The 16,699-nt window shown below is 41.1% G+C and overlaps 1 protein-coding gene across 2 annotated transcripts in view; it reads left to right on the top strand.

Annotated features, from left to right (window-relative positions):
- Positions 1-12,373, top strand: part of NCOA6 (nuclear receptor coactivator 6) — a 1,393,760-nt gene extending 1,381,387 nt beyond the window's left edge. For both annotated transcript variants that reach the window (XM_044090286.1, XM_044090285.1), the window contains one exon: positions 10,383-12,373. In XM_044090286.1, coding sequence (XP_043946221.1) covers positions 10,383-11,683 — 1,301 coding nt within the window. In that variant the 3' untranslated portion in view covers positions 11,684-12,373. The remainder of the gene's footprint in view (positions 1-10,382) is intronic.
- Positions 12,374-16,699: the final 4,326 nt, after the last annotated feature.

Below are 16,699 nucleotides of genomic sequence, written 5' to 3'. Positions count from 1 at the left end.
CTTGCTCCCGGACCCAGAGATCCAACGCCTCAGGTTTCCCCATTGGTAATATCTTCCTCTTCCGAGGCTTCTCCTGACCCGTCAGGTGAACCTCCGCGTAAGAGGACATGTAAGAGGAAACATCTAGACTCCCCCGAGTCTATTACATCCAATACTGACTTGGATGAGTCGGAGGGATCCCCAAGGTCCCCCTCTGAGGATGTCTCTTTCTCAGACATCCTTGAACTCCTTAAGCAGAGGGGGAACTGGCCTTCCCTTAATCTTTCCGAGGACGAGTCAGTAAACCTGGAGGCGTTCGGGTCTCAACCCTCCACCTCCTGGGTGTCTCCGCCTTTCGACCCTCTTATGGATGTGGTGGCTCGGAAGGCGTGGATGGCCCCGGATTCGGTGGAACCCATTCCTCGGAGGCCTTCTAAATTCATTACGGCCCCACCTGATAGGCAATATTTGACAAAAGGTGTCCCGGTTGATGCCATGGTGGTGGCTGCAGCCACCAAGAAGGAACTAGCTGATCCTTCAGTACCTGTCCATCCTCCTACCAAGGATTCTAGGACTATGGATAGGTACGGCAAGTGGGTTTTTTCTTCAGCGACCTTTGCCATGCGATCGCTGAACTACTTGTGTCACTTCACCCGCCTTCAAAGAGATGTTCTTAAAGAGTTGGGAGAAGTTTTACAGGATCCGTCAGCTGCTGGGTCCCAGGATAAAATTAACTCACAGCTAGGAATCCTAAACTTCATTGGTAACTCCTCCATGCGGCTCATTTTATATACAGCCGATGGAGCGAGTAGGGCCGCAGGCACAGGAGTGGCTTTAAGGCGTCAATCCTGGATGCGGCTTTGTAATTTTGCAGATCCCTTCAAGGCGTCCTTCACAAACTCTCCCTTTGATGGCTCGACTTTGTTCGGACCTCAAGTGAAAGACACCTTGACTAGATGCGAACAAGATGGCAAGACTCTTTCTGCCGTAGGAGTCCGTTTCTCCACCCCTTCAAGACCTTACCCAAAAGGTCAGAAGGGAGGGAAAATGTGGTTCCGCAAATGTCAAGAAGTCACGCCGGACGCACGAGGTCAGTTTACCCCCAGAAGCAGAGGGGGTAACAACAACAGACGCCGCCCTAGAGGCAGAGGGGGTCCGCAGAATCAGGGTAGCAGGGAGCCTCTCTCTGATAAACCTTTCCAGCATCCCTGAGATGTTGCCCGATTGTCCACCTTCGGAGGCAGTCGGGGGAAGATTATCACTGTACCCAAAAGCCTGGCTTTCCCTTTCTCAAGACAAATGGGTACAGTCGATCATATCCGAGGGTTACAAAATTCCCTTTATTCAAACCCCAGTTCAGCAAAAGGGAACCCTTCCAGACGTTCCACCCGGTCTAAGGGAACTAGCAGTACCAGAGATTTCAAAACTGCTAGCAAAAAGAGCCATCCAGCCAGTCCCAGCAGACCAAATAGGATCCGGTATCTACTCAAGGTTCTTTTTAGTACCAAAAAAGACAGGGGACTGGAGACCAATATTAGATCTCGGCAAACTAAACAAGTTTGTAAAGAAAACAAGATTCTGGATGGTCACGCTTCAGTCCATTCTACCCTTTCTGGGCAAGGACAATTGGATGTGCTCGGTAAATCTTCAGGATGCGTACTATCACATAAAAATTCACAGGCGCTCCAGAAGGTTTCTCCGCTTTCGGCTGGGGACCAGTCACTTCCAATTCAGAGCCCTGCCATTTGGACTCACTACAGCCCCCAGAGTGTTCACCAAATGTATGGCAGCGGTTACGGCTCACCTGAGACGTCAAGGATTCCAGGTATTTCCTTATCTAGACGACTGGCTCCTCACTGCCACCACCAGGCATCAACTTCTCCAAGCCAAAGATTACACATTCACATTTGCAGAGGGCTAGGGATTTCTATAAATTTCGAAAAATCTGCCTTGTCAATCTATTACTTTTATAGGCGCCAAATTGGACACTGTACAACTTTCAGCAAAGTTAACAGACCTAAGGATCTTGGACATTCAAAATCACGTCCATGTGATTCTTCTCAGCAACAAAATTCAGGCCAGATTTGCTCTGAAAGTATTGGGTCTTATGGCGGCCGCCATAACACTTCTTCCCCTTGCCCGCTTTTACATGCGTCTTCTACAATGGATGCTGTTCGCCCAATGGTCCTTTCAACAACTTCCCATGCATCACAGGATCATAATAACTCCAATTTGCAAAAGGCATCTGACCTGGTGGGTATCGTCCCCTCAAGTCCATCAGGGCAGACCCTTTGTTCCTCCCGCCCCGGTCGCCACGGTTACATCGGACGCCTCCCTGATCGGGGGGGGGGGGGCATTATCAGGGCAGGATGGTCCATGGCACTTGGCAACCTTTCGAATGCCACCTGCACATAAATGTCCTGGAGATGAGAGCAGTGCTTTTAACGTTGCAAGCCCTCAACGACTCTCTTCTGGGAACTATTGCAGTCCAAACGGACAATATGTCCGTAGTGTGGTATATCAACAAGCAGGGCGGAACCAAGTCCTATCCACTGTGTCGAGAGGCTCTCAGACTTTGGCAGTGGGCAATCTCTTCTCAGCGGTTTCTGATAGCAACGCATATCCCTGGGAAATCCAACATCATAGCGGACAGGTTGAGCAGAGCTATTCTCATGCCTCACGAGTGGTCTCTCAAACAATCTGTGATGGAAGAGATTTTTCAGAAGTGGGGCCTTCCTTGCTGCGACCTTTTTGCTACACCTCAAAACAGCAAATGCCCCTACTTCTTCTCTCTCTTCCACCTTCCAGGCCATCCCCCCAGAGACGCTCTAACCCAAGATTGGCCCCGGGGACTTCTTTATGCCTTTCCTCCCTTTCCTCTGATACCACAAGTAATTCAGAAAGCAACCGCCTTGAGAGCCAAGTTGATTCTCATTGCCCCTTATTGGCCTCGACAGATATGGTTTCCGTTCCTACATCGTTATCTTTTGGTACAGCCATGGCATCTGGACCCGGTTCCAGATCTTCTGACCCACCAGTCGGGGCAGCTGCACCAATCCATACCTTCTCTCAACCTCACTGCTTGGTTGCTCCGCTTCCATCCCTAGCCAGGCTTCCTATGATTTCTAATCCCGTCAGGGATATCATAGTAGCTTGCCTTAAATCTTCCACCAGAAGGATTTACACTAGTAAATGGCAACGCTTTCTCCTTCTGGGCAAAAGCTAGGAATATAGACCCCATACTGCTCCGATTCATTCGGTCTTGGACTTCCTAGCGAGATTTTTCATTCAGGATCTTCTTCCTCCACAGTAAAAGTTCAGCTGGCAGCCATTTCAAATTTTCATATAGGCTTGTTGGACCACAACATTATGTCACATAAACTTTGCAAGGCATTCCTTAGAGGTATTTTTTACTTAAACCTCCGATTAGAGACCCCTCACCACAGTGGGATCTAAATTTAATTTTAACATCCTTGATTCTTCCCCCTTTCGAACCTGCGGCTGCCTGTTCATTGAAATTTCTTTCTTGGAAGACACTCTTTCTAGTCGCCATTACTTCTGCCAGGAGAGTATCTGAGCTTCATGCCCTCTGCATTCGTCCTCCCTACTTAATCTTCCACAAAGACAGAGTTTCTCTAAGGACTAATCCGTCTTTCTTACCCAAAGTGGCATCGCAGACGAACTTAAATCAATCCATTGATCTTCCAGTTTTTTTCCCAAATTATTCTAATAGAGCGGAACAAAAACTACATTATCTTGATGTTCACCGCCAACTCAGATATCTGGACAGAACCAAACATTTTAGGAAATCTGATCAACTGTTTTTATCCTATGCAGAGAACAGGAAAGGCCTGCCAGTATCCAAGGTAACTCTATCTAGATGGCTGTCTTCTGTGATTACTTGCATTTATCAGCTCAGAGGTAAAGAGTTGATTTCTAGGCCAAAAGCCCATTCTACCAGAGCTCTAGCTACATCTACAGCTTTTCAGGCTAGACTTCCAATAGACACTATTTGTGCAGCAGCCACATGGGCCTCTCCTCATACCTTTGTTTCACATTACAAATTAGACTTGGCCTCCAGAGACAGAGCGAATTTTGGTTCCACCTTTCTCAAGAGTCTGTTCCATTGAGCCACCCAGGATAAAGGTGCTAGGGACGCGGCCCCATCCAGCAAGAATGAAGGCAAGATTGACAACTTAACATTAAGAAGTTATGTACCTACCAATAACGTTCCATGTTAGTTGTCTTCTCTCGCCTTCTTTCTTGCGTCCCACCCACCATCCCCCTAGCCTGGGCAGACCGAGAAGATTGTGCCTCTTCCCTTAAGAGGCTTAATCCAATTTTTCCAACTAATCAGCTTTCTAGTGTCACTAGATTAGGTTGATCTTTTTCGGGGGATTATTATTATTATTATTATTATTATTACTATTATTACCTCTTCCTCCTCCTCTCCAGTTGGAGGAATGTATTGCATAATTTCCTTAGCTACCAAACGAGATCTGGGTAGTCTTCGCCTTGCATCATGGGATATAGGGTTGCCTCGAGCTGGTAAAATTAGCTCTCGAGCTTTAGTAAGTGGCAGAGTCGGAGCCGAGGATCGGCTCCGAACCCATCCAGCAAGAAAGAAGGCGAGAGAAGACAACTAACATGGAACGTTATGGTAGGTACATAACTTCTTATTTACACTTCCCAGTCCAGAGAAGGGTAGTTAGTCTCCCAAATGAATAGGGTATTTGTTTGGATGGTGAGTGCCTCTAGTCAGTCTAGGTAAGAATTGTGAGCTTTGTGAGTCATAGAGGGTGCCTTGTAGCTGGCCAGAACGTAGTAAGGAATCTTGTCTATGGAGATTATGACATGGATGAACTCCAGGACATCATCACATTTAAACAAGCTGGATTTTTTATTTGTTGCCATCCTAGATTGAGACACCTCCACCTTTAGCCCATTTATGCTGCTGTTGGTCTAAATGTCTGGAAGGCACTGTAGCCTCACACTGCTAGAGTACTCTCTGAGGTGTTAAACCTATTCTTGGTAACAACAGATATGTCCACATTCTTTAGAGTGAGGAGATCTTATAGGGTTCATAGGTTCATACTAGGCTATCTGCCCGAGGGCATTTACAAGCCTAGCCCATAGTTTTGTGGCTTACGCCACCCCTTTAGTATGGGGAACTATACCCATTATTTTGCTGTTCCTCTGTCGAGCAGTGACACTGAGGTAATCCCTGGGGTATATCTGTGATCTCCCATCCATTGGTCAAGATTTCTCTTGAACAAGGCCAGCGAGGTGCTCTGCCTCACATATACCGGGATTTTATTCCACAGCATAGGGAGTCTTTGGGTGATGAATCTATCCCTCCAGCACGTCCTATTAATAGCCGTGTCGAGGTTTAAGTCTCCCGCCCTTGTGGCTCTGACGGATCTAGATTTTTTGAGGTGCAGCATATTCATCAAATCTGGGTTTGACATGGCCTTGTATGTTAGGCAAAGGTCACCTCTGAGCAAGCTGTAAGCGACTGAATAAAGCTGGAGTTCTTTCAGTCGGGCAGCATAGGACAGATGTTTGAGACCCTTTATCCTTTTGGTGAGGAACTTTTGTGGCCTCTCCAGCTGCTGCAAGTGTCGGGTCAGATACATTCCGAATGGGGCATTGTACTCAATCATTGGTCTGATGAGTGATGAGTATAGGGAGACTATGACCTCCCTTGATCTAGATGAGAATCCCTTCATGATAAGGTGGGCAATGTAGAAGGTCTTCCTAGCTACTTTAGCTACATGGGTGTCGAATGACAGACTACTATCAACCTGGGTCCCCAGGTCCCTGATAACTTCTTCTGTGCTCAGTGGATTGCCACCTATTTGGTAGCTAGGGTAACCTTGTTTTTGTGGAGTTTCTTGTTTAGGCTCCTAGCATTGAGCTGTTAACACCTTAAGGTTCCTTTGAGGTTTTTTTTTTTTGGGGTGGGGGGTTGGTTTGTTTTGTTTTTTTTTATTGTTTTTTTGTTTTGTTTTGGGTTTTTTTGTTTTTGTTTGAAGTTTTCTCATGGTGACATTGTCTAAAAAAGGCTCAAAGGAGCTGGATAAATCCCATCCTGGTATCAGATGCATGCACATGAATTAACTGTAGTACAAACAGACCTGGTAAATACACAGCTGGCATTCACAACCAGTGTGCTGAAAAAGGCTCTGAAGTGTACAAATTTGGTCAGGACGTTCAAGTTAAAGTGCAGATCAGTGGACTGTTCCAGCATCCTGCTTTTCATGTTGATAGTCCCAATTCAGTCACCAGTTCTGTTGCTTGCCCACAAGTTGAGAAAGACCCAGCACCATACATCAGCAGTAGTCTCGCCCTTCTCTACACTAGTTGAGAAATGAGAACCTCTAACAGCTTGGCTCATCCACTTCTAGAGGCAGCTATTTTATTTTTTTTCCTCCCACAGCTACTTGGTGGTCTCTGTAGCAATTGCATCTCCAGACCAGTTTGCTTGTATTTTTAAAGCATACCTCTCAACCTCTTCATGCAGTAGTCAGAGACGAAGCAATAATAATGGGGGTATAGAGGCCCCAAAATAGGGACAGATTTTAAAACATGCTCTTGTAAATTTGAGTTTCTAGAGCAATAGTTTGTGTATTGACATGCATTTTCTGAAGGATATAAAGCCTGAAACTCATCTGTCTGCCATTATTTAATTAGCTCAGTCCTCAGTGATATGCCAGAAAACCACAAAGATGTTCATCGTGCATACAGCTGCAGTCATAACAGATGGGTTCTCCTGCCGTCAGGCGGGTCCTCGGCCGAATTCCAAAGTCTAGGTCCGGCGTCGGTTGTTGTCGCTTCTTCCCTGACGTCAGTGCGACAGGGGGTATAAAAGAACCAGCCGACGCCATTTTCTTCAGTCTTTCTTGCCGAGCGGTGCCCAAAGCAGAAGCAGTTCGCAAGTGCCGGTCGGCCAGCTCCTGAAATTACGAAAATTTTGAAACCGAAGTCTTCTTGAAAGCTAAGTACCCGTTGAAACTTTTCTTGCCTCAGACCGATGTCAGACAAAGTTAATAATTGTATTTCATGTGGGAAGCAAATACCGCATAAGGATTTCCATTCCCTCTGTATACCTTCTTTAGGCCCAGACCACGACGTCTCGGTCTGTCGCTTTTGTGCTACATTCAACAAACGCACCATTAAGCGTCGGGCGGAGTTCGCCCAGCATTATTTTGGAAAAACACTTAACTACATTATGTCGTCGGATACTCTGACTCCAATTTTGTCTAAAAAACGCAAAGATAAGAACCGGCACACGAGGTCCGCGGCCTCTACCGACACCACGCCAAAGCCGGCTACATGTGGTCCGGTTCTCAGCGAGGCACCTACGCAGCCCCTGACTACCGACGACATTTCATTGGCGGTGTCTCCTGTGCCCGAGGTCGCAGGCTCCTCGGCCCACACCCCGACTACAGATACCGAAGCCACTCTTGGCGTTGAACCTCAAAATGTGGACAAGTCTACCTCCACTCAAGGTGTCTTCAGACCTTCCTCTTCTTTTTCCATCAAGGCTTTCACTAAGTCTAAAGCAGCCATGCATTCTAAGAGACAAGCTACACAGGGCCCATCTCCAGGCCCCATGCCTAAAAAACAGATGCTTAAAATGGCTGAGGATTTAATTACTCTTATCAGGGGTTCTCAACCCCCACCGGACAAAAGGCCCAGAGTGGAGGAAGAATCCCCCTCCTCTGATCAGGGCTCCATTTTTTCAGAGCACTCCGATGATCAGGAACATTCTTACTCCCCTTTTGAAGACTCTGATGCAGAGGAGTCCATTCCTTCTGTATCCCCCCCCAGAGGATTACTCATTTGGGGAAACTTTGCATACCTTAAGGGAACACTTCCACTGGGAAGGCCAAGATTATTCAGATTCCAAGAAAAGGCTTAGGGAATTTCTCTTGCTACCTCAGCACAGGCCTCTGGCTATACCGCCTGTTTTGGACATCCTAGATGGCAAAAATCACGACTTTCTGTGAAATTCACAACAGTTGAGAGAGGTTTTAAATCTTTTAGTTGAGATTGATTTTGTGTAGGGCAATGCTATTTATTTTGTGTATTGAATGCTATGGCAAGCTGTCTGCCTTAGCCATTTCAGCTCATGGCATCAAGGCAGTCGCTCATGCCATGCACAGCCAAGCGTTGTCTTTGTCTGTCTCTCACTGTCAATCTGTGTAGCCATTGCAAGGCAGCAAGTAAGTCAGGCTCAGAAAAGCCAAAGCATGGCCACCTCTCCATAGCACATGGGGATAAGAAAGTAAGCAAGATGTGACTTGAAATTCAATCTGATTATTTGATGGAGCTCACTCAATATCTATTTCTGTAACCTAGGTATCAAAAACTTTGGTGGAATGCAATCTGATGGGATGCTGTGCATTAGTTTGTTTTGATAATTTGGGAGTACATACTTGTTGGCTATATGTCAGAGATCATTATAGAAAAGATTTTTTGCTGAGGAGTTGTTCACTGAGAAAAATAGTTGTGAAATAGTTATTTACAAGTTCAGAAATCCTAGGTGTCTGAAATAGCTTAGATACTACATTCCTGAAGAGCCTAAAAGGAAATGCTTGCTCGGATTTGTTTAATATATTTTGTTTTTCTTATTAATTGCTAACACCTATTTGTCTTACCTGTTCATATTCTTTTAATGTTTGTATCTTTGGTTAAGCAGTATTGCTTCCAGGAAGAGTCATTTTTTGGCATAACAGTATTTTTTCTTTTTGCTTTCAGCGGTTGATGTGGGAATATGTTCTGCAAAAAAAAGTTTTATTGTTTTAACCTTGCCTGTTTGAATTAAGGTGTTATTAAATTAGTGTATTGCCTTACCTAAGGGTTCTAAGGTGTAAAGTAGAGACCAGATTATGTTTAATATGAGATTGTTACAAGGGAAGGGACAGAAGTTTGTGATATGTTTTAAAGGTATGAATGTGATTAGATTAGATTAAATACTTAGAGAAGATCCAAGTTCCACCTTACTCTACAGAGGAGATATTTGCAAGTGTCCATAAGGTTGAGTGCTTTCCAGAAAGTTTATCTGTTCAAATAATTTGCTTTTACTTTGCGCAAATCCATATGCGTTCCTTTTGTTGAAAGGAGTTTGGTACCCAATCACTATATCATCTCTTAATCTGAACAGTGCTTAGGTTTTCATCCAGAGAAATACAGAGTTATGGGGTGTATACAATGTATTAATGAATCCTTTATGCAGTTAATTACTTGGTAACAAAATTAGAATTATCTGGCAGTTTTGTAGTAGCTGAACAGTATGCACTAAAGCAGTCTGTTAGTTTTGGCAGGTGTGAGCACAGTACCTGACCCTTTAAAGCTTCTGTCTCATCTGAATATTTCATGCTATTTTTGGGGGACAAGGTTCTGTCATTGTCAGATATATGTGGTATGGACCACATTACAATAGTTCCTACTTCTGAGTGTTAAGGTTAATAGTTGTCGTGACATGCAAGGACTTGTCTGACGCTGTAATAAAATAAAAGTAAAACTTAACGTTGGAGAGACCTCACACAGGAAACAGTTATTACCTCATTTTTGGATATGCATAATTTATTCTAATTAGATCCCTCATTTTAGCTAGATGTCTGATACGGTTGATTTTTAGTGGCTTTGTCCCTGATTCTCTTCTTTGGGGATTAAGAGGTATATTCTTGAAGCACTCGTGATATTTACTTATAAAAAAAATGCACCTGGGAGGTAAATACAGAACTTAATTTGTCAGAGTAAATAGCCATTAAATAATGCTGAAGCCAACAACTGATGTGACGCACTTATGGTTTTGGAACAGTAATACCTATCTAAATCATGAACTGCTCTGCTGTTGCACAAAAATGTTTCTAACCTGAAAGTGAAATGAAGTTATTTGCAGAAGTAGCACTGAAAATAGGATTTTTGTTTGAGCAAGGAGCATAAAATGCTCAACTAAAATGTGTATTGTTACAAAAAGTAGTAAAAAGATTCCTATAATTTCCAGCTGTCAATTAAGTGAAGGTACCTGCTGGAAATTTTTAATGACCTGCAGATGCCACTTTCATTGTTCTAGTAAGTGACGTCCAGTAATTCATACCCAGAGAAACAGCTAGCAAAAATAAATGTAACTGGAGTATAACAGTCAGTAGTTGGTTATTGTGTTTTTGACTGGACTGATGAGTATGCAGCGTTGACATTTAATTAGGTGCATCAGTGGCTAACATCAACTTGTAGAATGTCTTCAGTGCAGTCTGAAACTGCTCTATTAATGAGCATGAGGGCATATTTTTTTTAGTCTTCAGACATGTCAGAAATGTTAATGATCCTTTTAATGAGACTGGTAAATCAAATGAATGATACTTGTTTTACAACAATAAATAATGTTTCCACAGGAGTTGTAAAACGAATCCGCCGGGAAGAAAAAGAAAAAGGTTTACATCACCCCCCTTTATCAATGGCTGAACTACAGTTCCTGAGACGCTCACCAGTTTTAAGTCCTAATACTGCAGTAAGCCTTGTCAGGAAAGTTTGGTTGGAAATTCAGCTACATTTGGCCCACTGTGGAAATGAAAGCATCCAGTCTTTCAAACCATCATCCTTTGAAGTAAAGCAGACTGAAAATGGCACAAGATACTTAGCAATGGCACCAAATGAACACAGTGAAAATCAGACTCTTGATACCACAAAAGAAGCAAATGGCTTTATGTTTGAACAACCAGGAGATCCTCTTTGCCCATTAGCCAGCTACCTGAAGTACATCTCCAAATTACCCCCAAATGCTCAGTCTCTCTTTTGTCATCCACGACGCCAGACTCAAGAGGTATTAGATAAAGTTCCTACATGGTATACCAGTGAACGCATGGGCATAAACTTTCTAAGTAATTTGCTGCCAACAATTTGCAAAGAATCTAGACTGCCAACAATTTACAGTAACCATTCATTACGTGCCACAGCACTTAAATTGCAGTCTGAAATGGCAGTAGAGGCCCGGCAGATAGTATCAGTAACTGGTCAGAAAAATGAACTTTTACAGACCTACTGGAAGCCTAATTTGGAAGAGCAGCAGCAGCAGCAGTGGAGTTCATTATTGCTTTCCCCAAGCCCTTCTTCTGAAAGACCCAGGTCACCAAGTTTCAGCCTTTTACAAAGTGAGAACCATGATGCCAAAACCTATGAAAGGTCACTGTCACCTAAACGGTGGTCTGAAAACTCTACAACAGAAGGTATTTCTTCAGCTGCCTACTGTCCCCAGGTTCTTAAAGATAAAAGCCCCTCAGCCACTGAACTGAAGCATGCAAAGCATGCTCAAGAGCAAGCGAGCAAAAATTTCTTTAAACATGAAATGTGGACTGAAAACTTCAGAGACGAAGGATCAGCTCGTTCCTTTTCCCCTGTCATCCAAAAGAAACAGCCAGCTACAATTGAATTACAGCACACATCCAGCAAACCACCTGTGTTTACCTCCAACACAGTTTTGTCCAGCCAAAGCCTTTATCCTGAAATTACAGAAATGCAGTGCAACCTAGAAACACTGCCCTCCACAAGCACATTTCAGGCACGGTTACAGACAGTTTCCACAACTGCAAAAGCGTCTCTTCAAAATGAAAATGAGATTTTGACTCCGTCTCATATGTCATACATCGCCAGCCTTATCAACCCTGCTACAGGGCAGTTTCATTTCCCCAGTAAATGACTGCAGAGTGAATGCATTTATAGACCCACTGATTTTTAGTTGTCAGAAATAGCTGACCTCATTTGGCCTATTCTTAAAAATCCTTATTTTCTGGTGAGGTCCCCTTAGATCAGGGCAAATCAACCTGTCCTTTATAAAGGATTGGATTGAAATGGAAGATATTGCACCAAAATCGGGTATCTGGTGGGATTTTTAAAGAAGAAAATGACTGATGCTGGTTTTAAAAAACAGATTCTATTTTAAAGGTCTTTCCTTTTAAAATAGAAATTTTTTTGTCCCCCTTATATATATATTTTTTTTCCAACTTTAGCTTCAAGTTGCATTGTACTGTAACAAGTTATGCAAAGTATGTTACAAGGTAAACATTCCAACGTATGAGAAATATGCCAGCCTTATAAAAAATGTGAGAAGCAACTTCACAAGTATAAAATGCGTATTTCATTTCTCTTTCTTTGTATTTATTTGATGCATTGAAGCATTCATTCTTAATGTTTTAAGAACTTATAAAAAAGAGAATATTCTATTAAAAAATCATATTTAAATTTACTAATACCGTTCTACATTCTGTAGTTTCTTATGAATGTCCTGTCAATTCATTTTTCAATTTATTATAAAACAACAGAAAAGACTATTTTTTTGTGAAAAACGTTTGTGTTTTATTGGAAAAAAAATTAAAATTGTGTTAGACAATTTTGGTTTCAGAAAACATTATTTGGCAAATCAAACCTGCATAATCACACAAGAATTTTACAAAGCACATACAGCTGGGGTTCACATAATCGTTGGGCTAGGACATACCAGACCCATGCCATTTAGAGTTCCTTATTGCTTGCTTTGTTTTAGTAAATGGATTAGCATATCCTGAAAGAGAAGTATTTGTTCACTAGTGAAATTGGTTTAGCAACCTAAAGAAGTGAACACACATCAGCTAAGTGGTTACAAGAATAAGAAGCAAAAAAGAATCCAATAGATTATTTGCACATGTTTAGTACAGGGGGAAAAGTCTTGCTGAAGTTAAAAAAAGGGTTGTAGGTTTGCTGCACTTTGACATTCTGAGCTCGAAGGTGACACTCGGTGTATTGCTAAGGAGTACAGCTGCATACACTGGTGTAGAATAACCCTGCTGCAGATGCATTAGAGTAAGGTGACTGCTTTGTGATAATAGACTAAGCTCTAGTATGTAGTAAGATATAGCTCCAGTCTTTATCAACTAGAAAATATTATTCAGATATGTTTAAAGCTTAATTACATTGTTTGATGTGCTTCATTTTTGCAGTGCGAAGCAAAGCAGAGAAAATCTCAACAGGAGGCTGGTTTGATTCCATCAAAGCGTGCTACTTTCATCAGTTCATGTTCTCATTTTCATTTCCAAGCCGTTATTTGTGAGCTACCATTGTTGTATAGGTTTCATTAAATTTGCCTTTACCACCTTCCATGACAGTAGTGCAACACTTTAAGAAAAAATTAGTTCCCTGATAGTTGCTGGCTTCTTGCAGTGCCCACTGCTGCAGAATTGTTTCTTGTGAAGAATGAAAAGGCGGACCAAGACTTCAAGATTATAGTTAGTGTTACCCTTTAGAATGCGCTTTGCTCAAATTTGCTTGGAACTTGTTTTGATTATATAGTCGGTGTTCCTGTTTTCTTCAGCCTCATTACTTGCTTGCCTCATCAGCTATAATTTCATCACGTTGTCTGCCTTTGCAGTGAGTCCATAGTTTTCACTGAGGCCTAAGCTTGTTCTGGTAACAAATTATTGTGAAGAGCACCAAACCTATTACCAGCACTGATGCTGCTGTGTTGGTGAAATTTGTCTTGGACTCCTTCCCCTTTTCATTTGTGCTTTCCCTGAGCAGCGTATAACCCTGAATTTTTCCATTGTATTTGGCCATTACCTATGCAGAACAGAGTCGGACTCAGTTGGGAGATGTTAAAGGGGCCCATCTGTTTAAGTGGTTGTAGTTCAGATGGGTTTAAAAAGCCTTACAGCACTTGTCAGAACAAATAGTGATTTTTTTATTATTTACATATTTACACTATATATATTTTTTCAAATAGATACTTGTTCACAGTGTTTACATTGCTATAAATCAAAACTGATGAATCACTCAATCTTTTCTAGCATATCCACATTCTTTAGTTATCTTGTACCCATTTTTATTAAACAGTTCTGTTCTTGCTTCCATGTGTTCAGTACATTTATAAATACTTTTCATATCATGTTTTTTCTGTCTCATCTTCACTTTTTGCTTCAAACCCATTATCATAACCACACAGTTGTTTTCATATCCACTTTATTTAACTTAGTGAATTATTTCCATAACTTTTTTCTGCAACTCCTGGACCCTTCCTCATTCTAATAGAGCACGAGAGGTTTCCTCCACCCCACATCTTTTAAATCCAGTCTTTCCTCCATTGCCTTTATAGCTAAGATTCATTAACTTACATTTTATTTAACACCAATTTCTGCAAAATATTGATCCTTTTCTTGATTTTAAATATCCTTTTTCTGCTTTTAATTGCTTTCTTAGTTTCATTGCTCATTTTCCCCATCAGTCAGTGTAGTGATAACCTAACATGATTTCTTCATACAGTAATTATCTTTCTCCAAAAATATTTATTCTTATTTTCTACAATAATCTTTTTGGATATTTTTTCAAACTATTTGTTTACTGTAACACAAACATCTTGTTCCAAAATTCTTCTCATGTATTAAACACTGTTTTTGTTAGTCTACACCCTGTATCATGTTTCATACTTTTTTAAAATCTAGAACAAATATAGTAATACTAAATCCATCACAGGATTTCTAAGGCCTAATTTTATTTTTATTTTCCTTATTTTATTTCACATATCTTTTTATTGGTTTTAAACTTCTAACCCCAGTAAATATAAAAACAGTTTGAAGCTAACATCTCTCTTACTTCTTGTGTAGTAAGTGTACCTTTTTTAAGTATCCTGTGTTCCCTAACATAAGTGTTTGTTTGAATTACTCTTTCTTCCTTAAAAAAAAAAAAAAAATCTAAATGTCTTCAATAACCAGACAATATTTTTGTCTGTGGTAAAAAAAATCATTTCACTTGTGTGTTATTGCAGACATCCTACTAAACTATACCCTTAAACTTTATTCTCTTTTTCTGGAAATGTAAATGCCTTTTGTCTTAACCTGTCCCTACCTCTTTTCTTTGCTTGCTTATTTAACTTAAATCAACCCAGCTCAATAACTCTAACTTCCTTTCTTTTTCTTTCATCTGTAACTTTTTTGCTATCAAAACTATGTCATCTGCATACGACAATTAACAGTACCGCCACATTGTCTCACAATTATGTACATTGCATCTTTGAATTTCCATGTATTATTACTTGAAGTAGCATAATCAGTATAAATAATACAATACTCTACAAACAAGCCCATGTTGTACTCCTTTCTAGGTTTGTCTCTCTAGTTTACCCATCCATTTACTAATACTTTCACTCTTCCTGTATTATGTGTTGATGTCAGAAGTCTAGACTTATCTCTTTACTTAGAGACAAGAAAATGTGCTTTCAAAGTACTCCGTAACTGCTTGCTTATGAATTACTTTGTGAAAAAGATACGTCAAAGATGCATCAAATCTTACATTCATTCTTTCATGTAATGTACTACTAATTTCTTTTATCAAAACTCGTTTACGTTTGCTTTGTTTACCTTCACTCCATATAGTCTCAGTTAATGTAAATAACCAGTACTGAATCAAAATGTTTTGATCAGCTTTCATAATTTTGCATTCAGCATTATAGTGCTTATTTTTTTTTTTATTCCCATCTTTTCACACACCATCACTCCTTTAGTAATGTCTGTATCTTTTATTCCACTATTTTTCCATTCAGTTAGTACTTTTAAAATATACTTCTGTCTTACTCTGATAAAAATCTCTCATAAAAATCATATCCCAAGCCATCTGAACCCAACAATTCATTCTCTTATGATCTTTAGCACATTGCTTAACTGTAATGTACAAGCTTGTTGCTGGAAACAGGTAATTTTCTACTTCCCAGACTCTCAATTCATTTTCATTACTTCTTTAGCCCATCCATGCAGCCTGCTCACACCGTTACTTCCTTCTGTTTGTATACACCCTTTTTCCTTTCCTATGTTACCTTCGTAGCATTTTCATTTCTTACATTTTTGCTAAAAAAGTGACACTTTATCTCTAGAATAATTTGCTTGTGCAACAATTTCTTTATATTTTATTCTCCAAATAGATTTCTCTTTCTTCAAATACCTTACATCATTTGCTTCCACCAAATCCTCAGAATGCTTCATATTTATTCTTCTTTTATCGTGTGTATTCTTTTTGCATTACTTTATATTTTCCTTTGAAAACAAACCACTGTTTGTCCATGGTGCACTAAAACTGTCTCATTTGCTAAATGACAATCCCATAGCTTTTTCCTTTCTTCTTTCAGTGCTTTTTACCTGACAGTAAGAGGTTCTCCCGTTCGATTCTCAGCGTGGCTTGGGAGTGCCTTCTGTGTGGAGTCTACATGTCCTCCCCGCGGTTGGGTAGCATTCGAAAAACATGCGTGCGTAAATGGGCGTGACTTCGTTGAAGGTTGGGCGTCGAGCTGGCACCTCAGCGTTTCGTAAAAATCTACTGCCAATCATTAGCAGACCAGAGTTATGCTGTGGCGCGACCCCTTACCGGGAAAAAGCTGAAAGACAACAACAGCATTGTCCTAGAAGTCATATAAACCTTTCCCTTCCTTTAGCATCTGCTCATCTGCAGCAGTGCTAACCTAAATCTTTTACTTGTACTCTTTTTCTTTTAAATGTTTTAACACTCAGTGGGTGTTGAATGTTTTTTTTTTAAAAAAACAGGAGGGTGTATGTTAAAGGGCATTGGTGGAAGTGTTAATGAATTTTATTGTTTTGGTTCGAGAGTTAAATGGTTAACTTGTTAATTTGAAGTAAACAAAGTTTACCCTAGGGATCACTTCAGTGGCTGTGCTGGACGGAGGCACAGGGAACTAATCTAA

Source organism: Protopterus annectens, chromosome 12.part0, assembly GCF_019279795.1.
Source record: "Protopterus annectens isolate FY-2018-M chromosome 12.part0, PAN1.0, whole genome shotgun sequence".
Taxonomy (NCBI): Eukaryota; Metazoa; Chordata; order Ceratodontiformes; family Protopteridae; genus Protopterus; species Protopterus annectens.
The sequence above is the reverse complement of the archived record's forward strand: the minus strand, read 5'-3'. Positions and strand labels throughout refer to the sequence as shown.